Here is a 26050-nt window from a genome sequence, read left to right as displayed (position 1 = left end):
CCGATACACTTTAACCTTTACAAGGTGGAAACATTATATGTAGCAACCTCAGCATTTGTTGGGGACTACTTTCAGGTGCGGATCAACACATTTTATATTCAAGGCAGCTTAAAAGTTTTGCATGGTTTTCCTTTCTTTTTTGAACATCAGTAAAGTAAAATATTAAACTTGATGTTCCAACTGTGACTTTGTTTTCCTCAACAGTGGAAGATAAAAGTTTATCAGAACATGTCTTTTAATTTCCTCTCATATCAGTTTAAGTATATCCGTACCTTCATTACAGAATAGTAAACATTTAATCAAGTCATGTTCTATTGGAGCATGACCGTCATCGTAACAACACTGTTTCCATTTCTTCGCAGCTTGATCATATGTTTGTTAAGCTTTGTGATTATTGTAAATATGGAATAAGAAATATATCTTATGGCTAAGTTAGGGTTAGAGTGCCGGTTTTGATGTCTTCCATCTTTTTATGTCTTTAATGTTTTTAATTTCTTCTTCTTTCTTTTCGACGTTTTAATGATGTAATGTTTTTTGTTTTTTTTGTTTTTATTTTTATTTTTATTTTGTTTTTTTGTTTTTTTTAAATCTCTCTCTTTCTCACTGATTATTTCTGTTTTTATTTTAATTATGTAAAGCACTTTGAAATGCCTTGCTGCTGAAATGTGCTATACAAATAAAATTTGATTGATTGATTGATTGATTAAAATTGTTTGCATATATTGGAGTCTTAGTTGAATTAAAGTAGCTTCATCTGAGGCTCTGGCTCAATATGCACGTTCACCAGTTTATGCTCATGTGTCGCCATTAATCTCAGGCTACTTGCATTTTGTTTGCATAAACAAACCATCTCATACCCACAAACACAAATATTGCATATGGTTGCGTATCTCCTGGTAGTTATGGTTTTACAATGAATTATGGAGTTGCCTGCTCAGAAAATGTTTTACTTTATTCCATTGATTGTGGTAATAATCAACATTTATGCCAATTGTCACTAATTAAATAGGATGTAAAAATAAAAAAAATATATGAGAAAGCTTTTGATAACGTAATGTTTATCAGACTCACTAAATCACATTTCTATTCAGAAGACAGAACAGTTTATACGGCGGTGATCAACTCATCAGCTGTCAAAGCATGTTCAAAACATCCCTGATGATGAATAGAATAAAAAAGTTAGTTATTTGCATTTGTAAAAGTTAAATTTGACATAAAAAAAATACAGTAAATAGCATTAAATAAATTGATCCCTAGTTTGATTTGTGTTTTGTCTTTATTTCACAAGTTCTGCACTAAATTGTGCCAAAAAAAATATTTAAAGTTTATTAAATTATTCAAATACAAACTCAAAATAAAAGACCAAAGCAGTCTTGGCTCCAGCCACTGGCTGATACTGATCATTGTAAATAAAAGTGAAAAAAGCATTTGTGCTTCTTTACATAAATAAAAAATAAAAAGTGGTTTGATTCAGGTGTGTCAGACCAGGAGAAAAAAATCTAAAAACTGCAAGACACCAACCCGTCAGGATTGGACCCTGCTCTGGATAAACACTAGTTACAACCAGTGGATTTCCCACAGTCAAATTATTGAAAGTAATTATTAGTTTTTATGAGCTGCTTTATGAGCAGGAAACAAAAACAGGGAGTCACATACAGATCTGATGAGCCTGTGCCAACCTCAAGTGAGACATCTTCTCCCTCTAGTCAAACCGAGATGAAAACCAACAAATATCTTGTTCTTGATGGATTTGTGACACAATAACAAACAGTTAAATCTAAAATGATCCCGTTTTACGAGTTAAATAAAATAAAGAGGAACAACGTGTAAATCTGACAGCTCTTTCTTCATGCTGGTATTTATACAAGAAGTTACCGACACAAACAGAATAACCTGTTGGCCTGGTGTTTACAGTACACACATGCAGAACTACAAGTGTGCCGTCATTTCAACTATTTCCAGCAGACACACTCTTCATATCCCGTCATAGGTTATAGGAGATTGATTGATGAGCCACAGACCCCTTTAACGCACCTTTCTCTGCCTTCTTAGTCTTCTCCTCGAACTGGTAGAGCCTCATCATGAGTTCCTGCTTCTCCTGCTCCATCTGCTCCTTCTCCCTCTCGATGGCTTCCCTTTTCTTCTTCTCATTCTCCAAATGAGCCCTGGAGAAAGAACAGAGGGGTCATAAAGAAAACCTGGAGGAAGTTATGAATGCTAATAAATTACATGCTCTACTTTTATTTACAAAAGGCCATCAGGGTGACATGAGCTGATTATAAATGCACTTTTCCAAACATAATTTGTAAAATAATGTGAAAAATATCCTTTTCATTCCACTTCACAGTTATGAACTATTCTTTTCTGGTCCATCAAAAAGTAAGCTACATTGTGATGGTGACAAAATACAGAAGCTAAAAATAGGTAAATAATATTTGCTTTCCACAGAGGTTCATGTCAGTTTACAGTCGTCTGGCGACACAGTTCCCATAAAAATGACGGTACGGTTTATGACAGCATGCCAAAGTATGCAGAGAAATTGTTCCTAAAAAGCAGCTTGATGTACTCTAATCAGGACTATACAGCAGGTTTAATTAGCTAATGTTGCATCTGTATAATATTCCTATTTACAGTTTAATCATTTGGCTTGAGGCATGAAGTATAATTATATTATTTTGAAGATAGATTTGGCTCAAAAGGCTGTTAGTGGATGGTTCTAGAAATACATGCCAATATGCAAATTTTTAAATGTTTTGAGCACAAAAAAATGTTGATCCGCTTCATGAACATCCCAGCTGATTATTCCACTTCACAGTCAATTTTGACAAATATTCAATGTTTCGGTTCCACTTTGCAACAATATGTTTGATGTCATTTTTATGACAAAGAAAAATTATTTCTGGAACAACGTCAAGAGAAACCACCTTAAAAGCTTTAAGCAGCATTGCCCAACAAAGATCTTTGTAATGCTTGTTATTTCACAATTTATACGCACCATAAATATTTGATAAACACAAAACCTACTACTTCTGCTTTCCAGGTTTCGAATTATTTCAGCTCTCCATTTCTTGAGCAACAGCTGTTATCTCCCCGCATGTTTTAAAGCAACTCTTCCTGAACTTTCTTCCAACATTTCCCAGCAACCTCTTTACAGCCTGCTGAGAGCTACTGTATGAGAGCCAGTCCTCTTGTCTTTCATGGTTTTCCTTTTGAATATCATTGTCTCATCTGTGTTGCGTTACATCATGATGTTTAAACAGCTGTGTGGACAGACCGCGAGCCGACAGCTGCGGTCGAGACCACGGTCATATTTCCTCTGTTCAGCGTTTCTACATTTGGAGAGGAATTTAGTTTCCAATTTAGAGGTCAAAATGGAATCAAAAATGTAGTTGTGTTAACCCTAAAGCACAAATCATAAACATTAGTTGCGCCTGTGCTAAAGTACTACACAAACACAGCACTTGGTGGATGCTAATGCTAATGCACTAACTCAGTAGTAGCACAGTAGGGCTTTAGTCAGAAAGCAGACAGGGCATCAAGTAAATTTTAAACTGTTCAACTTAAAATTAACACATGAATCAGTGAAGATAATCCAATTACATCCTACTAACGACCCTTAATTTATTAAATACAGAACTAATATTAAAAGCTTTAATCAAACCAGAAATGATTCCGTTTTTGCCCAATCCTAAAGTCACGTTTTTTTCAGGATTAAAAAAAGGATTTATATATTCTTTCCTTCAGTCATTCACTCAAGCTCGTCTGTACCTCTCCTTCTGTTTCATCTGCTTCTCCTCCATGGCCTGAGCCTTCATCTGCTGCACCTCGATTGTGTCGGGCTTGCGACGACGCATGTAGAGGTCATGGTTGCCCATGCACAGGTGCAGGATGCTTTTGTTGATCCTCAGTCTCGGGGCATAAAACACAAAGTCCTGAAAGTTTGGGGAGGAAAGAAATTGAGAAAAATTAGATCAATCTTACATCGCTACTTGGATTATAAACAAAAGCTCTTTAGATGAGGGAATTGTAAAAAGTGATGTAAAAAAAGCAATTTCTAATGTTGAAAAATGTAAGTAAAAACGATGCTAATGACATTTTACTCACTGGAGATTTTTTGTCTATAGGCTTGATGATGAACTTCTTGTCGTTGAAGGAAATGTTTCTGATCTCGCTCCAGGGGAAGCCAATCTTTGGCGTCAATCTGAAGAAGAAATCAAATAAATTATTGCAAATGAATACATAAACAGGGCTGCACAGTGGCGCAGTTGGTAGAGCTGTTGCCTTGCAGCAAGAAGGTTCTGGGTTCGATTCCTGGCCCCGGTCTTTCTGCATGGAGTTTGCATGTTCTCCCTGTGCATGCGTGGGTTTTCTCCGGGTACTCCGGTTTCCTCCATGTCCAAAAACATGACTGTCAGATTAATTGGCCTTTCCAAATTGTCCCTAGGTGTGAGTGTGTATGTGTATGGTTGTGTGTCCTGTGTGTCTCTGTGTTGCCCTGCGACAGACTGGCGACCTGTCCAGGGTGTACCCCGCCTCTCGCCCAGTACGCCAGCTGGAGATAGGCACCAGCACCCCTCCCGACCCCACTGAGGGACAAGGGTGTAAGAAAATGGATGGATGGAATACATAAACAAAAAAATAACCTTTTGGATGTACTCATGAATTATGATTTCATTGTATTTTTGAATAGCGTGTCAGAAAAGTCAGACGATAGTGTCGTCCCATTTATAACAACGTCCACCTTCTTGAAGTTTAAATAGTTATTTTTGGCATATCACCATAACAGAGAAGTCGGTGAAAAACAATACGGTAAAATTTCTGGAATATGATCCCATCTGTACAAAATTTGAGATGAGGACATAGAATAGGAGGGTGTGCGCAATCAGTCAAGCTGGGACGCGCGTTTACTGTATCATTTATCATTTTGAAAAAAACAAAAATTTCCATAACAGCATCAATAAAACAATAAATTGATAATATGGCTGAACCTATCCAACTTCTTTATGTAACCGTGTGCTATAGAAGAATATTTCACAGTTGTGTTTGTTGAACTGTGACATGCAGCCATAGCCATTCAGTTGCTTAGAAAGACTGGGAAAAAAGTATTAAGTATTTTATTGACTTTTATGACTATCACAATAAATAGCAATACATTTTTAATCACCAAATTCCTACAGTCAAGAACCGTAAATTAAAGGTTTCTGTCTTGATTATTAGATGACTAAGATTTCAGATGGCTTAAATCTCTTGCAAATGAAAAATATATCTGCTAAACCACTATTCACCTCTGGGCCTCTTAGTGTTAAGAGAGCATGGTTTAAAAACTCAGTCTAGATGAGTTCAGTTGTTGAACATTGGCATGTTTAAGTAGCTGCACCTCAAGAACAATAAATGGGACACACTGCTTTCATAAAGAACCATCAGGTCATCCACATGCAGAGATAAAAAACTAACAATTATTCTAGTTACTTCCCTAAAATCAAATCAGTCCACGGCTACAAACCGCTTTGTCAGTCTAATCTCCCGGATCAGGGGATAAACCTGGGGTGTGGCGGCTCACTGCTCTGTTGTCCCAGACGAACTGAGCCGCTGCCCGTCTCGCGCCACACAATGCCGAGCGGCGCTGTCAACAGGGCCGAGGCGATAGCGCTGTAATCTGTTAAAGCGGCAGCTGAGCATGCAGCCAAACTTGCTGCCGTGAAACTCCCTGAACAGGAATTTCACTCCATCGCTGACCCTGACACATGCTTGTGGAATTGAGGAAAACAATGTGCTGCTATCTGCCGAATAGTTCCATCGGAGTCATGTGGTTTATTAGATGTGCTCTATCAATCGGAGAACTGGCATTTGTAGAAAAAAGATTTCTGTATCAATCAGTAACATTCTTTAGATATGTGGGTGTTAGAATGCAGATATGACTAATTTTAAGAATAATAAAATGCAGTTCAAGCAGAGGTGCTCGGTTAAATCAAGCACGGCAAACTTCAGTATTTATTGAAGGAGTATAATTTCGCACCGTGGAAATAAATGTAGAGTTAAACTGTTACCAGGAATCGCTACAGTTGAAAGAAAGTTTTCTCCAGCAGTTTAACCTTTTACAGGAGCAGGATGGTTTCTGTCACTTTGAGTGAAGAAACAAGGACAAAATCAGATTAAAGTGGTAAAAATCGACCTGAGAAAACATCCCTGGCAACTTACTGGATGCACCCTGAACTTAAAAGCCTTTCTTTTAGCGATGCAACCAGTGAGTATTTTTTTACTTGAAGTTTTGTTTCAGTCATCTCCAGTTTGTTCTTCTTTACAGATCAAAGTTTCTGTTACATTTAATCAATTTCAGTATTTTTGTTTGCAAACCCAGCTGCATATCAGTGCGTTACAGATTTGATTTAAAATACATTTAAACTGCAGACTCTTTGTACATTTGGAAGATTTACGATGAAAGTTAAAAATTATTCACCTGTTAATATAATGATTGATGTTACTTAATGCCACTTGACAAAATGCAATTTCTCTTACATAATTTCTTCAACAATTTTGAAAACCAGTGTTTATGATTTAAAGTATTCTGCACTGCCTTGTTGCTGAAATGTGCTGTACAAATAAACTTTATTAATTGAATGATTATGTTTTTCACTCCTGCTGCTTGGAGTCAGGAACATATCCCAGCTAAACAGTCAGGTTTTAGACCAGATGAGAAAAAGTAGTTATAAAAAGATAAGTACAGGAAAAGAAAAACTGCTATAATATTCCTATAGAGTAACACAGTAGTGCCCCTCCTCCACTTGTTGCTGTGCACTGCCAGTCACTCGTTCATTTTCACATTACTACTGGAATAATTTCTCATTTAAAATAACATTTAATTATACTTTATACTTGTTATAAATTTCTCAAAAGACAACAAACTAATAAAAAGATGCTGTTAAAAAAATAAGGGTCATCATCCCCTGAGAATCTAATGTCTCCAAAAAAAATAAATACAAAAAATTAAAGTATGGTCCTTAAAGCCGTTTGTTTTGTGCTGTATTTTTTTATTTATTTATTTTTTAAAGACAAACATCTTCAAAGAATGTTTAAGATCTTATCTTAGGATTCGACTAACTTTCCCTTCCTTAAAAATGCCAAGATTTACAAATAATGAGAAATGTTTCACATTCATTCAAAAGAACCAATATGATATATTAATCTCTGCAGGTTTTGATTTATAAAGCAGAATTCATTTTTGTATGTACTTCAGGAGCATAAGGAGTTAAACATTTTGCTCCAGGCTGCACCTCAGTGAAGCCTTGGCTGCACTGTTGCATTGTGGGTCGGTTGGCCTCATTGGGAGAGACTGTGCTACAGTTCAGCCTCACATTCTTAAGTGCCGCAAAGCTTGAAAAACCAGTCAGCGTCGGCATGGTTACAGCAGAGGGCAGCGCAGAGGAGAGGCCTTTCTTTGCTGATCAGGACGAGACGTTCATAAACACACACGGTCCTGTTCCTGAATGCTTTACAATCACAGTCACAATAAATTACAAACGGGATCCGCCTAAATACTCTGGCATTCAGTAATTTAAAAAGACAAAGACTCGAGCAGTGAAGCCTCAATTAAAGTTCTTAGCATGAAGCAGCTGGGTGGCTTAACCTTAACATTACCAAAATGTGCTGCGCTTGTTTCTTCCACCAGCAGCAGGCTGGCCTGAAAGCCACCAAAGGAGCCACTTTAATACAAGATGGACTCTAATCTAGAGCAGAGCTGGCAGCATTTCCAGCATGAGGTCAGTGACTGAAAGGCAAGTCACCTGGGACGAAGAGCCACTTTAACACGGTGCACTTCGCTCCACTAATCCCACAGAGGACAGGATCTGTCTGAATTTAATTCACCAAATGCACAGGGTGATAATCCCCCCCCCCCACACTGCACTGCTCTGTAAATAAGGTGCACGTAAAAAGCAGATCTCTGTGGGATGTGAGCAGCAATCTACACCCGGAGGCCCCAGAAGCCCTTCAAAGACGAAACGGGAGTATTTTCATTTCTTACTCTCGAACAGGAAAAGTAAGTGTTGACTGGTGGAAGATGTGAACCTGGTTCAGCAAGTTGATCTTAGTGTTTCAAGTGGGAAGAGCTTGGCTTGAGTCAGGCGAAAATCATGACGAACGCCTTAGTCGTGAAACATCTGCAGCTTAAATCTGATTGAAACTATGACTGCGTCACTAATAAATGCTCTAATAATCCACCACAATTAAATAATTGCACTACTGACAGCTGTGTATTAACACATTCTTTCATAGAGCATTAAGATAATAAATGTGAACACACCGAATAAAATCTAATTTACGAATTACCTTAGACGGGAAACATTTTTATTCCTCTGAAAATTCAAGATAAAGAGTGACAATTCAACCTGAAACTGAAAGAGTCAACAACTTTTAGACTGATTACCACCACAAATAAAATATTTGTGTAATGCAGCCAACAAAGGCCTAATCATGCAGCGATCGCTTAGACAGACTTAAACATTTTTAGTGTTTCAGATTCATTATCGTGTCAAGAAGGGGAATTTACCATCTGTATTTACCTGTTTTTTATTCAGTATGTGTGTTTGTGTTTCTGCTCCTCAGAAAAAAAGAAACTGAAATAAATTTAAATTTATATCAAACATTTCTCTAATAGATTTAGAAAACGGTACTCAACTCTTAATACCGATAACACAAAAAGATTTTACATCTGTTCAACAGATTAAAAAAAAGTTATTTAAAGAAAATTATTAGTGTGCTAAATTGTAAAGGCAGTTTTGTATGACATTAAATCTGCTCCTTTATTAAGATATTATGGTCGCTCAGAGCAGAAACGGTATTAAAAGTATGATCAATAGTAATAATTTATCTTCTCATGTTGTTTTTGTAAAGTTTTGACCTGTTAATAAAAAGAGACCAAAAATCAACAATTAAAATTCATTAATTAAACCAGAAATATACCAAAACTATTAAAAATTTAAAGGATAACAAACAACTATTTGACAATACAGTCCTAATTCAACTGAACTAAATGAGATTCCAGTCCCAACATACATCTGTGCCAAGAAGTTTAGCTTTGTACGACCAAACTGTAAGTCAGAATATAAAGAAACACCAAAGATATTCTTACTTTTGGAATAAGTAATCTGATAAATAACAAAATGCTTACTTGTCGTCCTTCTCGTAAATGTTGAGACCCAGTGCGTCCACTCCCAGCCTCAGCTCTGTTCCCTTCTTATTCTTGATATCAAAGTAGTTCACTCCGTACATTTCCAGGTCCTGAGAAATCTTCAGGTACTCCAACATGGCGTCCTCCCTGCAAGATGATCAGGAAGCGATCGGCCCAATCAGCCACTGCACTTCTCACAGCAGAGTTTAAAATGATCAACACAAACCGAGTTTAAAAACTCACCTCAATATCCCAGAGTGCTCCTCGTGCCACACCTGGATTCGTTCCTCCCACTGTTCTTTGGATAACTTGTGCTGCTCCATGACTCTAAACACACATAATTAAAACACTTATTTATATCTCTCAACAGCAATCACGAAGAAAATCCAACGATTTGCTGTGCTGCATAACCAATGCTACTGTTACACAACTGCATTGTAAAGAACGTTTTTAGGCAATTACCCCATTAATGGTATTTTGATACAATCACGTTTTACCAAACGTAGATCCATTTAGTAGCAATGCCTATAAACATAGATGTAAAAATAGTTTGCCGTTCCTTTTAGATTCTCTGGCGCTCCCAAAAGTCTATTTTCAAGTTTTCAAAGCTCATGTTGACATGCCCAGAACAACTAGTTAGCAATATGTCAGTAGTGTGAGCATTGTGGAAAAGTGTCCTACCCAAACACACCACGACGTCGTACATCTTACCTCTGAGGCAGCATGCGTTCATTGACCAGATATCCAGGGCGGTGGATTTCTTTGTCATAGTCACCAAACTTGGCCTGGACTGCGTAGGAGGCCAGCAGGACTGCAGTCTCTGGAGGACAGTAGATCTCGTCGCCGAGGATGCCCTCTTTTACTTGCAGGAAGTAGAGCTTCTGGGTGATTTCCTGAATCAGCTCCTCAGAAACGTCCTCAGGGAAGAACTTGGCCCGAAACTTGAATTGTAGTGGGTTGTCCTTCTTCACATCTTGAGATGACACCTGGAGGGGATTGAAAAGCTCAGTCAGCCGTAATAAGCTGGAAGTGGTCCTGCTTGCAATCTGTGGAAAGACACTGATCTGGTCAGACGAGACCAAAATATAACTTCCTGACCTTCTTGTAAACCTTTATGTGCATAAACGCACCATGACGACACATAGTGCTGGGAATGATTTCAATTAACAACTGGGGAAGATTACCCAATAGTGTCTGCAGTAAAGAAACCTAAAATGTACTAAAGAGCTGTTCAGACACTTGTTGCTCTTCTGCAAGACACTTCATTACCTGTAGGAAATCGGAATCATTGTAGTATTTAATTGATCTAATCAATTAAGGAGTCCATCTTCCCTTTCATTGGAAGTCAACTTTCACAACTGCCAGCTCAGTGAACATTTTCGCAATGTCCTTCTTCCTCTAAATACAAAACAGGAACCAAGCACTCTTGATTGATGGCTTAAAACCAGGAATGTCCCAGTTTGAACTTTTTATTGTGCTGATTAGCTGCAGCGCCCAGTTAGCACCCTGGGAACAGCTTCCTGCTGCTGACTGATGAAAACAACCCATTCTCTTTTTCTTTGCGTCTCTCCGTGACCCTTGTTTTTGATAGTAAAATGCTGAGAGGCGACTTCTAAACTTAGCAAACAGAGGTTAGCATGTGCTGCAGAGAGGACATTAACCTCAAACTGACTAATGCAAACTTATTGTGCAGCTTTTTGCAGTTGTGTGGCACATTACTGAATTACATAACAGCCAGGCTCGCAACTGAGTTTTTAAGCACATATTAACCATCTGCATATGGGTTCTTCTTTCCAAAAATCAGTGGAATTACCCATTAAGAGATTTTCCATAAAGTAAAGCTATTTGGCTTTGAAATAGACAAATTATATCCAGAACATCTGGAGTCCTGCTTCTTTGCAGACATTACTTCATCCACAGCCTTTTAGTTAGGTTAGATTATCTATATCTCAGGGAGGGAAAAAAAACACCTGGTGTAGTCCAGGTAACAAATGTTTACAAAAGGGAAAGAAAGAAAATGGCTTACATAAAGTTCAAATAATTTACCTCCAGCTGATAACATGCAGTCAGGAAGCGTCTGAAAATAAGCTGCCATGGACTACATATGTAAAATACACACATGGCAGCATGGTAGCTACTGATTTACTAAAACGCAGACAGCAGGTCACTGAAAACACTTTTTAGTTCAGAGGGTTGCAAAACCTACAGTAGGTATATATCTGAAAATGTCTCTTTATACCCGAGATCCTTCTGTTTCTATTCTAGTACTCATTAAAACCTGAATATCATGAAGAATACTCTTTTGTCTTTTTGTTAAGTATGTGCTTACCTTTTTGTCCAGTTTTAGCCAGTTGGGGTAACCTTTGGTGTCCACATACTGCAGTCCGAAGTACCACACCTCACGTACACCAATGGTTTTTAACACCTAAATAAAAATAAAACAGCAAAATGTTTATAGGTTGTGGCTTCAATATAAAATACTACTTTTTTTATCTCTTCATATTTTTTTAATCAATGATTATTTGACAAAATAATGATATACACAAATATAAATGAAAAATGTTCTTCAAAATAAATAATATGGTCATATTTAAATATCGAAGAGGAAATGGTAAGTTGCTACTGATCAGGAAGATTTAAAAACATGAAAGAACTAAAAAAAATACACTCCTCAAAACAGACTACTTATCTCTTTAGTAAAGACATTTCCTTTTAAATTTGGGAGAATTTGAGAGGGACATCAGTGTATTTTATCATGCAGTGTTGACTGGACTAAATACTAAAAGCACACAACCCACGCTTTAGGAAAACAATATGTGGTGACAACTTTTACAGCAGGAAGAAATGATACCTACAGATACAGCTGTTTTTTTCCACAACAAAGGCAACACGCGAAATATCTTCCTCTAAGCAATAAGTTAGTAAACCACATTTAAGTTTTTCAGCATATTATCTCAATTTAACTCAAATGTACAAAAGACACTAAGCAAATTTGTTGGTTTTATTAAATTACAAGGCCTAAATACTGAGAGCTGAGTAGAGAAGTGAGCCATACTAAAAAAACAGACCATAAACATACTTATTTTTGATAAACCTTACTACTAATTTTAAGTTTTGTGATTTATATTTTGCATGAGAGGCCAGTCACTTATATGGTACTCGCACCAAACTGGCAAAACAGCAGCTCTGCTCTCTAAATGAAGTGTTTTCTGTTCACATGCTTTTCTGTTATTAAGCTTCAACAAAGCGGTTTTATTGTTCAACCAATGGGAGGGAATGATGCTGTAAAACCAGGAAGTGTTGCATGACTGGTGTTGTGTACTCTAACTTCAGGAACACAGTGTTAGACATTCAACCATGAAGGGCTGGTATGATAACTATCAATTTAACAATACAACTCAAGTCCCAGGAGCAGGAAGAGGAGGAGTTTTACTCTTCTGGCCTCAGAGCGCAACCCAAAAACCCCTTTCTTCACTGGTGAAGGAAGGCTGCCCCTCGTTCAGGAGCTTTGGATCCAAAATTAAAGTGATTCTATTGCATTGATCAGCCAAAGGAGTAAACCCCGATACTGGTTTTGTTCGGAACTCTGCAGAAGGAACTGTGAAGCTACAAGTTCCCCAAGGTTGCCGTCAAAAACCAACGCCGACTGCCACCCCACCGAGGGAGAAGAACGGCAGCCGATGTTCATTCGAGAGCAGAGAAACACAGCTTCACCAAGTTGCTGCCAACGCAAACCAGAGGTAGGAAAATGCCCCAAACAAACCCCTGAACAAACGCTGTGGAGTCGACCACGTTCTGAGCCAACGCTGCAGCTAACCGATTACCAATTCAGACCTAGTGAATAAAGCATTTAACTGTGCACAATGAAAAATTAATGCACATTTATGTTTTGTTTTTTTAAACATGAGTTTATCGTCAATATACCCTTGTATACTTGAGAGAAGTTATTTGTATTTCATTCCATACACCTGTGTAGTGTCCTGCTGTTCAGGTAACATCTGTGTTAGACTAGTGCCTTCATCTATTATTTTAAAATCTAGGTCTTATCAGGCAGGTATTTATAAATAATAACACTACACTATTTGGCAATTTTCTCAATTGAGTAATTTTGATCAAAATTATTAGTTGTATTAATAATGAAAAATTATTTGTACCCAAATCTACACAACCTACTAGTATGACAAAAGGCAAGAAGAAAAACAGCTGGTCTGCATCTGGGCATGGAAACTCTTCAACGACATAATTTTTATTAGTATCCATCAATGCAGATTATTAGGTTAGTCTCAAGTCAAACCGCATTGGAAAAACTTACAGGAATACTTAAAAGATAGGCAGTTTAAACATTTTTTATTTCCCCCTTACAATAAGTTTTTTAATTCTGGGAAAAGACAGTTATAGGTTTGGAATAATCACTCCTTATACGGGAGGAGTTACAATTTTCCACTGGCTTCTGAGAGAAACCAGAGTCTGTCTTTATGGCGTGCACAGAAGTTTTCCTACACCAGACAGGGACTTTTTTTTTTTTTTTTTTTTTTTTTTTTTTTTACACATTTTTGCTTCTATGCATCCGTTATCAAGTCAGTCGACCCTTTGCCAAGCCCTTTCTGAACACATCTATTCCAAAAATCTCCACCCAGTCAGCAGGTGAGTTGGTAAGATGTCTGGCTGAAGTTTAAGTGAACATGTTGGCGAGGCTGCATGCACCAAGGATAAGCTCCAAGAACGATGAAAATAAACTCAAAAACTCCCACACAGTTTGTGGTTTGCACAAAATACAGGATCAGACTGGGATGTGGGACTAACTAGACAAATGGCTCAAGTTCAGGCAGCACCTAATGGATTCTACTTAATGCAACATCAGGAAACAGGAGATTCTACAAAAACAAGCAGGCCTTTCATGGTTGTTTTTGCTTCAGGCATGACTGAGTGAGATGGAGATACAGTTCGCAACCACACAGATACACATAATCTTTTGTTTTACAATAAAAACATTCTATTAAGCCCCATTATAGCTTAAACAAGCTTCACCTAAAGAAGTGATAAACCCATTTTAAATCAAAATTGCATTTGTTCTGTAATAGGAAGGTGTTCTGGCAAGTTCTCATGACTTTTGAGGGTTCAGATGCCCAGTAATTCCTTACTGAAAGAAATCTTATCTATAAAAGCATAAGTTAAGGGCTTATGCTTTTATAAATAGACAGGTTTGCAATTTTAACCTGGTTAAATAGCACATTTTTAACAGGCATTGCAGAATTTTATATAAATATTCCTCAGTTAGGCAACATCCTATTAGTGTGCTAGAAGAATGAACATAATTATGTTTAATACACGGAGAACCTTAGTTCAAGACATTTGGTTAAAAATGTAAACAGATTTGTAAATAAAAAAAATGCCATCTCTTTCCACCAGCAGATCTTGAAAATAAACTAAATGTAGATTATTGCAATCATCCAAGCTAGCTTTTACTAGCCAAGAAGAATGTTGATCCAAAATTTTTCTTAGTTATTTTACTTGCCAAGAAAGAAAGAAAGCTAGAAAGCTTCTTTTTAGCTATAGCTTGCTTTCTAGCACCAGGTGCTAGCTTCCTAGCTAACTAGCCGACATGCACGATAAAAAATAAATTCATCCTTATTCTTACTCATGAGAATCAAGAATCTCTTTGTGATCAGTACCAATAATACATTTAACATTTAACCACAATGAAAATGAAATAATAAAAACAAACACTGAAACCGTTGTGGTCAGTTTAAAGAAGTAGATCCTTCTCAGCTTCTGAGTGACCAGCTACCTCAGACTGCTTTTAGGCAAAAGAGTGAAAGTTGCCACACCACAACGGCAGAAAGCTGGCGTAGCAAAAAGATACAGACTCGTCTTCCAGCCATTCACATAAGGACTGAGGCCGACTCGTCTTGGCTTATGAGATTTAGGCCCAGCAGTGAAAGAAGGGTACGTTGCTGGACTGAAATGGCAGTACTCTGCATCCTCTGAACTGAATAACCTAAAGTCCACCGACTGAAGGGAAGGGTGGAGTTCACAGACAGAGTCAGGCTGTTGAACAGCGACAAAAAGCACGAAGATGAAAGAGTGCTCTTTGAGGTGAGGAACAGTCCCTTTTGATTATAGTGGGGAAAAAAGGTGAGTTTACCAACATAAAGAATAAGTGAAATTAAGAACATGTTAACATGAGAGCTGTTATGATTCACACTTTTTCCTGCTTTATTTAGAACAACTTTGCAGCAAACTTTGAATGTAGCTCTGACATAGCAGTTGGGTGTCACGTTTAATTTGTTTGGTATTTTGCATCAGGCACCTATAAACCAAACTGGATTTGTTTCATCACTCAAACCTTTTAAAGCTCCTAGGCAGACTTTTAATAAGACATAAATTTTGGTTCGTCACTTATCGAACAACATCTTATGAACGGTTTCTCTTTTTGTTTTGCGACTTTGTTGCAAGATGGCATTTAGTTGAGATAAAAATCTACATCACAAAAAAATCAAGCCTCCCAATGTACGTTTCTGGTGACATCACAACAGGCATCAGTTGATCAGAACTCAAGATGTCAATTTATAATCATCTTGTTTCTCTACCGTGTTTCACCAAATCCCTCCTTCAGCTGTGTGGACTTGTTTTTGGCATGACAGCATAAAAACATCTAAGCATTATTTAAGAACAGTGTGCGGATTTAAGGAAAATCTGGCCACAATGAACACAGACAATAAAATAAAATGTCAAAATCAAATTAATTCGAAATGGGATTTTCCTGTAATGTCAGCTAATCAGTGCGATTCTTTTGTCTTTTGTGATGTTGATGTCATAAACTCAAATACAAAGTGGAATTAAGTGTGCTTTTTAAAAAGCTTGCATTTTATAAACTTGCTGTTATTCGCACATTTGTTTGCAGTGGATAATACTGCTGTGGAGGGTCTTTAAACATAGCTGACAAACGCATCAATTAAGCTGAAATTGATGCTCGGCAGATAATAAAAGAAGCACCAGTGCAAAGTCACATGGAAGTGAAACTGCAGCAGGGTGTGTAGGGGAGTGGCAGATGTTTCTCTTTAAGACCTGAAAGACGGGGACTAAAGCTGTGATCAGTGCTGACCACATGGGGCCACACCAGACCGAGAATGAGCTCACTGCTGTTACTCAGCGTTCCGACAGAACCTGTCCGATGCTGCAGCAACGTGACCCAATCAAGGTACAAACCATTCCAGGCCCGGGTTCAAAGTGGCAGATTGATCTTTGCATCAAAATCGACCACTTAACTACCTCTGACTTTGTAACAGGGAACTGTGGAACAGCACAGCAATCTCAACGGGTAGGTGGAAAAACTCACCAGCAGCTATAATTAGACTAATGGCTCGTCCGTCTTGGGGAAAAAAAAAAAAACTGTAACCTTGTTGGTTTTATAAACAACTGAGATGATGGGAGAATCCCCTGACTGGCAGCCACAGTTGCTAGACATGCTATTGAAAAACGGGTTTTACAGGAAGTTGCTAAAACAATGCTTTTCCTGCTCTAGTCCTGTCATGAAGCCAAAGTCGAGCTCATACTAATCATTCGTCATCTACTTTTGGATCCAAACGACAGAGTTTTACAATGGAAACGCTCCAAGAAAGGAAAATACAAACTATTGTCTAGGAAGTTACCATTAATAGTAATAAACTGACCACAGAACAGTGATGTTCTTGATTTTAAAAGGTGACTTTGACCTCCGTGAAAAATGACTCCAATTAAAATGATAAAGCTGTCAGCCAACAGAAAAGAAAAAAAAAAAAAGTTGCCTTTACCAAACACACTTTTCGTTTTCTAATAACAGGTTTCATTCACAACTTTAAGCTAAACTGAACTGAGGGAAAAAAAGGCTTTAAACGGGCTGTGTACACTGCCGAAATTTAACAAAATGATCAGAGAAGCTACTCTAAAAGTTCATTAACTTTTTTATTTGTGTTAATCAGTTTTACCATTTAAATCTTCCCCAACTTTGGTCTTTTCTTAGAGTTTTTCCAGGAACAAAAAAGCAGCTAGATGTTACAAGATGGTTCACATACAGCTGAAATTTCAATTATATTTTCTATATCCTTAGAAATTGGTGACATAACACTTTATTTTCAATAGAGATGAATTGGTAGCTGAGCAGAGTCAGATGAATTTCAGATAAACATGCTTGACCCATTCAGCGATACAAAAAAAATAAAAATCGCATTTTTGGGGATGTCTGAGAAGGCATCATGACCCATACCAATAGTAGCATGGCTTTGTGGAAATTTTTACATAAATTGTACACATTACACACACAGCTTAAAATAGCTGTGTGCGTAATGTGTTGAACAATAAATACTCAGGAAGCACAATGTACATGCAAAGATTTTCCCTGGAGGTTTGCCTGCTGAGCCCATCAGTTACAGGGTTTTCATTCATGCCACTTAAATAGGTAAATGATTGAAATTTGACTTTTTTAAGCTAAATTCCTGAAAAAGGTAAGAAATGTAAATCTATATTTAATTGTTTAAAAGTGACAATAGACTAATGTAACACGCCTTTCCTTTTTACATGTTTAGAAGTCACCATAACTCCAAATAATCAGAAAAGATCAAAAAAGTGTAATCTTTAATACATAAAAGTTAAAATAAATGTTATTCAATTTCGAAATACTGACATCAACTGTCTCATTTGTCTTTTCAGATGACATTTCTCTGAATGCATCTGATCTGATTACCACTTTCTATCAACAGGCTTCAGTCTGAAAGTCACCCACCTCATTTGAAAGGACAAAGGTTAAACTGGGGGGGGGAGAAAGGACATTCACTGTACCTGGTCAAACAGCTGCTTGCCTGTAGTGCTGGGCTGGATGGCGAACTCCAGCTCAGCGTCCATGGTGGTGACGCGTACATTGACCTGTAGAGGAACGAAACGGCAGCAGTTTAAAAGCTGACACAGAGAAACGGAGCAAATCTTTCACAAGATTTAAGACGCAGCACTTTGAGTGTTTATCTTCTTATATATTTTTTTTGTTTTGCGTTTTTGCTACATTTTAGGAAATTAAACAAAAGTTAACATTAGAGAAATATAATACGAGAGCCTGGTTTCAAATATCGATTTCATTTATTAAGAAAAAAATTGGCCAAACCAACCTCGCCCTGTGTCAAATAGTAATTTCCTCTTCAATCTAAACTTGCCAAGTCACCAAAAGTGGAATGAACTTAAGCAGCCTGTATGCTTGAGCTTAAAAGTGGTGTGTTTTTATAAAAAAATATATTTATATATATATGCTTTTACCCATTTGTTAAAATTCCATCATTATGTTGCGACAGCTAATGAAAGAATCTGTGAAAAAAGATGGAGCTCTTTTGCCTCTAGCCTTTGCCGTCATCTGAAAAAATACATTGCCCCATCAGGAAAATAAAAAATAAAAAAATAAAAAAATAAAAAAAAGAGAGCCAAGACGAATGTTTTAGCACTGTCAATCACCCTCATGTATGCTCCACTCACACCCTTCCCTAAATGCTCAGGCTAGTTGGCATTGCCTATGACAGCAGATAAAAAGCTTTCCTGGAACGGTAAGTTGTTTCTCTGCCATTAGAATATTTAGTAGCACATACAAAAGCTTGATTAACAGCGCCAAGACCTTCCTCCTGGCTGGGGTTGGTTGTTTTTGACCAGGAGCAGTGCATCTCTTCAGACTGCAATGGCAGCACCGGGAGGAAGTAGAGGAGATTGATCTTTTCATATCTGTCTCCTACAATCATGACATGGTGACAGTTTTAACAAAAATGTAAAAAAAATAAATAAATAAATAAAAATATTTTTGTAAAGCTTGCTTAGCTACTGTGGCTTTAAGGTTATTCCTTTGGTCAGAATGGTTTTCTCCTGGGAATTGTTTCCTCGCAGTTTATTTTTTTTATAACACTAACTTCAACTCAAGAAAGTGAGGTTTTAAGTAACTTAGATCTTCTGGGTTCATTTTGACTTTCTGGATAAGTCATTGGTACACTCTTGGAGTAATTTTTTATAGGCCAGACTCTCCCAAAACCGTATAAAGCTCTTTGAAATTATTTCTAAATCTAAAAATGTCAGTGACTGTTTTTTACTCATTTGTCCTTGAATTTCTTAGTTTAGGGCATGGTGTGTTGCCATTTTAGATAATTTTGCCAACTTTTGCTGCCAGAAAGGTTCTGTTTAAGTCTCTTAATTTAACAGATTGGGTAATAATCAGACAGGGGTGTGGTTAGAGAAACAACTTAGCTTTCCAGGAAGCAGTTCAATTCATAATTTAACATGGAAAGAAGTATTTTCACATAGGGTCAAGCTGGTTTGGATAATGTCCTTCCTTCAATAAACTAAATCATATTTTAAAATTGATCAAATTTGAAACATTAAAACATGATTTTAAAGAAAAAAAAAGAAAATCAGACAAACTCCTTAAAGGGTAAACTCTTTCACAGTACTGCAAGGTAAAGCATGCAAAACTACTACAGAACAGCGCCTGGGTGTATGTGTGTGTATTCGCGTATGTTTGGTAAGGGGGTGTATTTGCAGAGTAAACAGCAGGGGCTCTGCACTTTCAGAAACACACTGTCTGATTGAACCAAACTGTGCAGCAAATTCTGAGGTATTCAAATATCCAGAAAATGAATTCAAGTAAATAACACATTTTTTCATTAAAAAATGCCACATGCTCCAAGAAAGCAAACCATGATATTAGAGTGCTGGTTAAACTAGAGTCCCATTTTCAGAAATAAGGCACATCTTCCAGATCTCTGGTTAATGACTGATCTCAGCGATCTGCAACAACAGGACAGCTATCTAACTGAGCCACGCATCATGCACAGCAAGTCAGTTCTCTTGTCACAACAATCCACCCCGGTGATTAATCCACAGTTTCAATATATATATATATATGCAAACAGAACGATTGCCGTGACAAACGGAATAATAGAAAATGACGTCAACCGCGTATCATAATGGGGAGAAACAATATTCAGCACTGTAGGTTTAGTTAGCAATCATCAAACGTCATGAGAATTTAGACAAAGGCCATAAAACAACCCACAAATATTTACAATGGCTGCTTTGAGGCAAAGCACACACTGAATGACTTTTCCTGTGGATATAATGTCAAAAGTCCCTGGTATTTGCGGAGGTTATGAAAGAGACGGACCCTCCGAGTTTCGACCGGGCTTATGAAAATGACACCAAGAGGTCAGTGGACAGGGAGAAAGCCAGCTAACAGAAGTCTCCTGTGACATATTTCATCTCCAGTCCATTGTGACTGAATCTCTACGCCACCCACGGGAAGAGGGTTGCCCCTGTCTGGTGACTCAGTGCGACTCTGATTCCCATGAATCTACAAAGGCTTAGTGATGGTAAATCCTGCAGAAGCAGCAAATCCAATCACAACATTGGACAGAAAGCACCCGCTCCTACGCCGGTCAAGGAGATGATAAGGAAGAAGCAGTCTAGACAGTGGATAGTCAAGAAGACCGTTATCTCGTAACACATGTCTGCTACTTTCACAAGAAGTCAAAGCCATAAAAATTGAAAACTTTGAAAGGCAAGACACCTTCTCCTACAGCCTAAATTAAATTACAGCTTACAGCTACAGATGTTTTTGAAGTTCTGTACCCCAACAGAACATGTGTGCACAATTTGAAATTTAAGAGTCAGCAGCCTAATTAAGAGACCAGTTTCAAGTCTAAGCTAAAATGTAAGGAAAGGAGGGAGGAGGGACGACATTTTACAGCAAAACAAAGCTTTCCTTTCAGCTGCGTTGCCCCGGCAGCCCCAAACTATCTCACTGGAGCCAGATTACCAAAAATACCCACCAGAACTGAATCTGCTTTACCGAGTGTTTTCCTTTTATTAAAAATGATGATCTAGACATTGAACAGTTTGGGGAAGGTTTCTCACATTTGCAAGAAGTTACAAGCAGAGCACCTATAGAAAAAACACACAAAGCAGAATAAATGCATGTGTGGCACAGACGAGCCAAAAGAAACCGAGTGATATGTGATCTGAACCAGAGTTCTCCAACGGCAACGAACAATAAACTGTGACCATTCACAGCAGGGAAAAAAAAAAAAAAAAGACATGACACATTTCCTAAAAATATACCTGGCAGGGCCCCACAGTTCCACGATGGGCGGCTTTAGTCAGACAAACGTATGCAGGGTTCCATATTAGTCATTACAGTAATAACTGACTTCATCTTTTCAGCTAGGAAAGCAGTCAAATATAAGCTGCCATGACAACAAAGTGTATTCAAGTTTGGTAACCAGGAAAACAAACATGTCTATTATCAACTTTAACATTAAGAGTCATTTCAAACCAATTATTTCCCAAGAAAGGGGACATGACAGTGAGATCCATTTATAGATGGAATCAGTCTCCTTAGAAAGGTTTACTGCAGGACTGTTTGCCCAACCTCAGATTACGGAGGACAAGAGTGGCTCTTATCCCGACTGTGCCACCGTGGGCTAGATCTTTACCCCGAGTTGCACTATGGGAGTCTGGTTGTCCAGTCTGCATGTTTTGTGGAACTCTAGGCGGCTTATACTCATGTCCTCGAGGCATTTTGAGGCGAGGGCTGCAGAGGTATGAAGCAATAGGCATGCATTTAAGTGCTGCATAACCAAAGACTTCTAGACATAAAGTCAAGTTTATTCCTTACACAGGCTGGACTCAGAGTTTCCCCTCGTCTCCCATCATGTAGTAATCTTATTTTTATAGTTTGAATCTGAAATGTTTTCCATCCTGTCATGAAAAACTGAAGGTATAGTAATGGATGCCTAGTTTCAGAACCTCCACGTCTCATCTTTGTTCATGTAAATGATGTAGTTCTGCTCTGAGATATTCAGGAAAAAAATAAAACCTTCAGCAAGCACTTGTGTGGTTTATGGTGAATAGAAGGATCAGGGGTTTACCCAAAACCTAACAATTACCCTTTTATTCTATGAACTACTGACATGTCTCCGAAATTCCAAGCAAAAATGTAGGATTTATTTGCAGAAAATGAGAAATGATCAAAAATCGGTAAAAATACATCCAGAGTAGAATACACTCCTATCTAGGCTATAAAAGTTTACAAGCTGCTTTGGTCCTCCATCATAGGTTTCACTTTTAGTTTTGGTTCTGTTTGTTTTGATTTGATTTGACGAGCGAAAAAACAAAACTCAAAAGAAATGTGCTGTATTTAGAATTAAATTACATAACAGCTTAGAAAAAATCTGTTTTTTTTCCTAAGATTTTTATTTTTCCATTTTGGTATTCAACATTTTAGGTTCTGACATGTAGCATTTTCATTTTAATGCAACAAGCAGGCAGGTTCCACTAATGGACTCTTAGATTTCCATTGTGCTGTAATTGGTACCAATAGAGCTTTTGGTATCCTGGTGCTGAAATGATAGACATTTCAGAGAGAAAAAAAAAAGTGACGTTAAAGCAAATGTTGGTCAGCATGAATTCACACCAACGTAACTCACAAACTATTATAGACACTGCTGCATCAGTCGCTCTCTTTTTACCGTTTTACTTTTCACCTGAAATTCATTCAGGGTTTGTCAGAAGTCTGTTTAGCCCAACAAGTTATTTTCCAAGCAATTTCATGTTTTCTTGTAAAGAAGGACACTGTCTTCAGCTGTAGCAAAAGTTTTAATATTGATTCAAAAAATCTTTCACTTGTGATTTTTTTTTTTTTTTGTGAAATCAATAGACTGCTGGATCCTTATATCCAGTTTTTGTCTTACTTAAACAGAAAGTATATTTTCAAAAGGAGGTAAATGCTAAGGCACATCAAAAATCCCTGATATTTTTCCAGGTGTTGGCTTTGAAACTTTGTGGATCAGGTCAATCATGAGGCGGATTCCTTTCCCTCAGGTTAGCCAACAGGCACCAGTCAAGTTAAAGAACTGAGGTGGTCATCACATCTGTGGTTACAAAAAATAAGCTGCGCTGCATTCCTGAGTCAGATCTGTTCAATATTTAACCCTCTGCATAGCAACAAGTATCCAGAACAATGGGAACCGCCATTGTGATTCACATAAAAACCATCTACAAGAGATATGGACCAGCCTTAGGAGTATTTAAATACAGTCCTATTGGTTTCTGAAGCACGGATCACACCTATAGGGAGTACCCCATGAGATCAAGTGATAAAATGGTTGAAAATTGGTAAATCCCAATAATAGAACTGGCCGTAACTATGGAAACACCCATCATCAATGATCTCCTGTGATACTAGGCACTCCTTGTTTGGCTCGCGTCCTCAAGGAGACGGGATTCTGGGAGAGCCAAGGAGCGCCATCGTTTACTTCTCACAATGTGTCATTGAAATAAGTGACACATGAGTCACAGAGCCGTCGATATGGGAGCGATACACACACACACACACACACACACACACACACACACACACACACACACACACACACACACACACACACACACACACACACAGGTCCTTAAATATGGTTCAAGCTCTTATAGTAAAAAAAGAGCCTCTCCTTTCCAACCACTTAATGCTGTTTGATTTTTGTGCCAAGTTTACGACTTGTATAAATCACAGCCACTTTACGTGCTTCTATGCAAGTTAGGATCAAATTCAAAGCAACTTTATACTCTCATCCTTTGATCTCAGTGGAGAAAAGCAGCTCAGGTGACTCATATTTTACTGGCATCGCTATTCGTTACATTTTCTTCCCTGTAGCTAAATGTCAGAAAATATTTTCGGTTAGGCGTGACCTTTGATTTTGATGATTTCTGTAAGGCTTTGCTGCTATGCTATTAAAGAGAACGACAATCATTTGAGAATTCAAACCCACAGGGGCATTTCACATAACTCACCCCATGTGGAAAATAAACCTTCAATTTCAACTTTTCAAATGTAAGATGTTTAAAATACGCAAGGAAATCAACTGATGACCAGCTAAGACCAATGGCAGAATTGTGGGAAATTCAAAAATCCAATTATCCTTCCAATCAGTGAACATATTAAGCACCAACAGATCACTGAAACAACTGTGTTCAGGACAGAAATTGTTAATGAAGGAAGAAAACTCTAAGTTAGCAATTTTCATAAAAAATTAAGATGTAAAAAAATAGACATCTGCAATTCATTCAGGTGACTACTTTTAATCAGGATGTAAAGATTTAGCAGAAAACCTGAAGGCATTACAGCAACTTTGCTACACTTCGAAAATGTTGACTGTCTTTTGTAAATCTCAGAGTTTTGCTAATTATCTAGGAAATATGAACAGAGATCCAGCTACAGTTAGCAATGCAGAGCCTTTTTCCTCCCTTTATATTTGTATTAAATGCTGGCTCGACTCACACTCCTCAAGCCTGTTAATCTAATTTCACACTTTTCACAGATGTGAAAAAAACAGTTTCTTACTTAAATCTCACCAGAAGCGAAAGTGAGACTCGGCAGTTGCGAGATGAATTTTTAAAGTGTAAAGCCGTCTGGAATAATTTCATTAAAAATACAGACTTTGTGTCCATTTGTCAGTTCTCCTGTTGGCAAAGATTGGGTGAATCACAGGGGAGGGACACATTGTCAGCATCTTCTTCTGAGCTCTTCACGTTGCCATGGAAAGTCAACCGTACAGTCTAATATTATGGTCCAAAAAGGCTGCTTTGTGGCAACGGCTTGTTGATGCTTTCACATGGCAGTGATGTCATTTCCACAGAAACACTCATGACAACCCAGAGGCCTTTTAAAACAAACCAGCAACACACTTTATGACTCCTATAGTTTGCTTTGGTCATCGTCATCACAACACAGGTTTGTTCACTACAACAAACTGTAGATAATAGTGGATATATTTTTATCCTTCCAATTTATTCCTCTTTTGCATAAATTACTTATTAAACTCCACTTTACAACAGTAAGTCCAATCAGAGTTATTTCACTGGAGGGGGAAAAAGTAGACAACCTGTTCATAACCAGACCATCTCCATCACTTTTTCCTGCCTACAATCAGATACACATGTGTGCCTCGCCAGGCATTTCCAAGGAGAAAGCTGAAAGAGGGGTGTGTATGACTGTACACCATGCAACAACTGGGGTGGGGCAAAGTGAGTCAGGAGAATGTGAAGAGAAAAAACCTGTTCGAATATATAGTTCAGCTTCTTCTTCTTCTTCAACTGGCGGACAACTCCCAAAATCCAGACAGCTGAACTTTCAATACACTTTTTTTGTTTGAAATACAAGAAAATACGATTCAACTGATAATCTGACAACTTATTAACCTACACTTTAGCCACATCTCATATATATATATTTTTTATATTTGTCTTTTTTGTTTCAAATTCCATCTTATACCGTTATGCGCCATCTAGTTAGTGAAGTAAGATTTTTGATCATCTTTCAATAAACTCCCACACTATGTCTGTAATGACTTATGCTATTTAAATATTTTTAGTGAAATATTTTAGTAAAATTAAAGTATTTATGATTAGTGTAAGCGCTACCTCAGGTTTCCAACAACACAAGTGATTCAACAGGCACCGAGTGAAAATATCAATGAAGGGTCACCTACCGCTCTGGGCATTTTGCCGTCCTTTTCCCCCGAGCTGCTAAGGAAAAAAACTGCTAAATATGATAACCAGAAATAAATAATAAATAAAATAAAGACGTGTCCTCCGTGCGCGGCTCCGGATCTCAGAGCGTCCTCCTGAGAGAGACAAAAGAAGAGAAACGAGTTTCAGCCACTTGTGCGTTACTTAAACTCAGCTGCTCAGGTCGACACTCCTGCGGGCGACAGTCATCATGAAGATGAATCATCAAAGTCCGCAAACGTAGCACGAGCTACGCCGGAATACTTCAAAATAAAAGTCGAACAACCAAGATATGCTTTTTGCTTTCCATACAAAGATGCATAA

General features: G+C 37.8%; 1 protein-coding gene across 2 annotated transcripts in view; it reads right to left on the bottom strand.

The window, feature by feature from the left end:
- Window positions 1–26050, bottom strand: part of ezrb (ezrin b) — a 33429-nt gene that overhangs the window by 5382 nt on the left and 1997 nt on the right. The window contains exons 2-10 of one of the 2 annotated variants that reach the window (XM_008397519.2): window positions 25708–25842; window positions 17984–18067; window positions 11496–11591; window positions 9878–10152; window positions 9410–9493; window positions 9167–9313; window positions 4105–4201; window positions 3769–3932; window positions 2035–2165 (exon numbers count right to left, since the gene is read on the bottom strand). In XM_008397519.2, the coding sequence (XP_008395741.1) occupies window positions 2035–2165; window positions 3769–3932; window positions 4105–4201; window positions 9167–9313; window positions 9410–9493; window positions 9878–10152; window positions 11496–11591; window positions 17984–18067; window positions 25708–25719 (1090 nt within the window). In that variant the 5' untranslated portion in view covers window positions 25720–25842. Of the gene's footprint in view, window positions 1–2034; window positions 2166–3768; window positions 3933–4104; window positions 4202–9166; window positions 9314–9409; window positions 9494–9877; window positions 10153–11495; window positions 11592–17983; window positions 18068–25707; window positions 25931–26050 lie in introns of those variants that run through there. The other variant, XM_008397518.2, reaches the window with a different exon arrangement.

This window comes from Poecilia reticulata, linkage group LG21 (assembly GCF_000633615.1).
Source record: "Poecilia reticulata strain Guanapo linkage group LG21, Guppy_female_1.0+MT, whole genome shotgun sequence".
Classification (NCBI taxonomy): Eukaryota; Metazoa; Chordata; class Actinopteri; order Cyprinodontiformes; family Poeciliidae; genus Poecilia; species Poecilia reticulata.
Note: the sequence above shows the minus strand (reverse complement) of the source record. Positions and strands in the feature narration are given on the sequence as shown.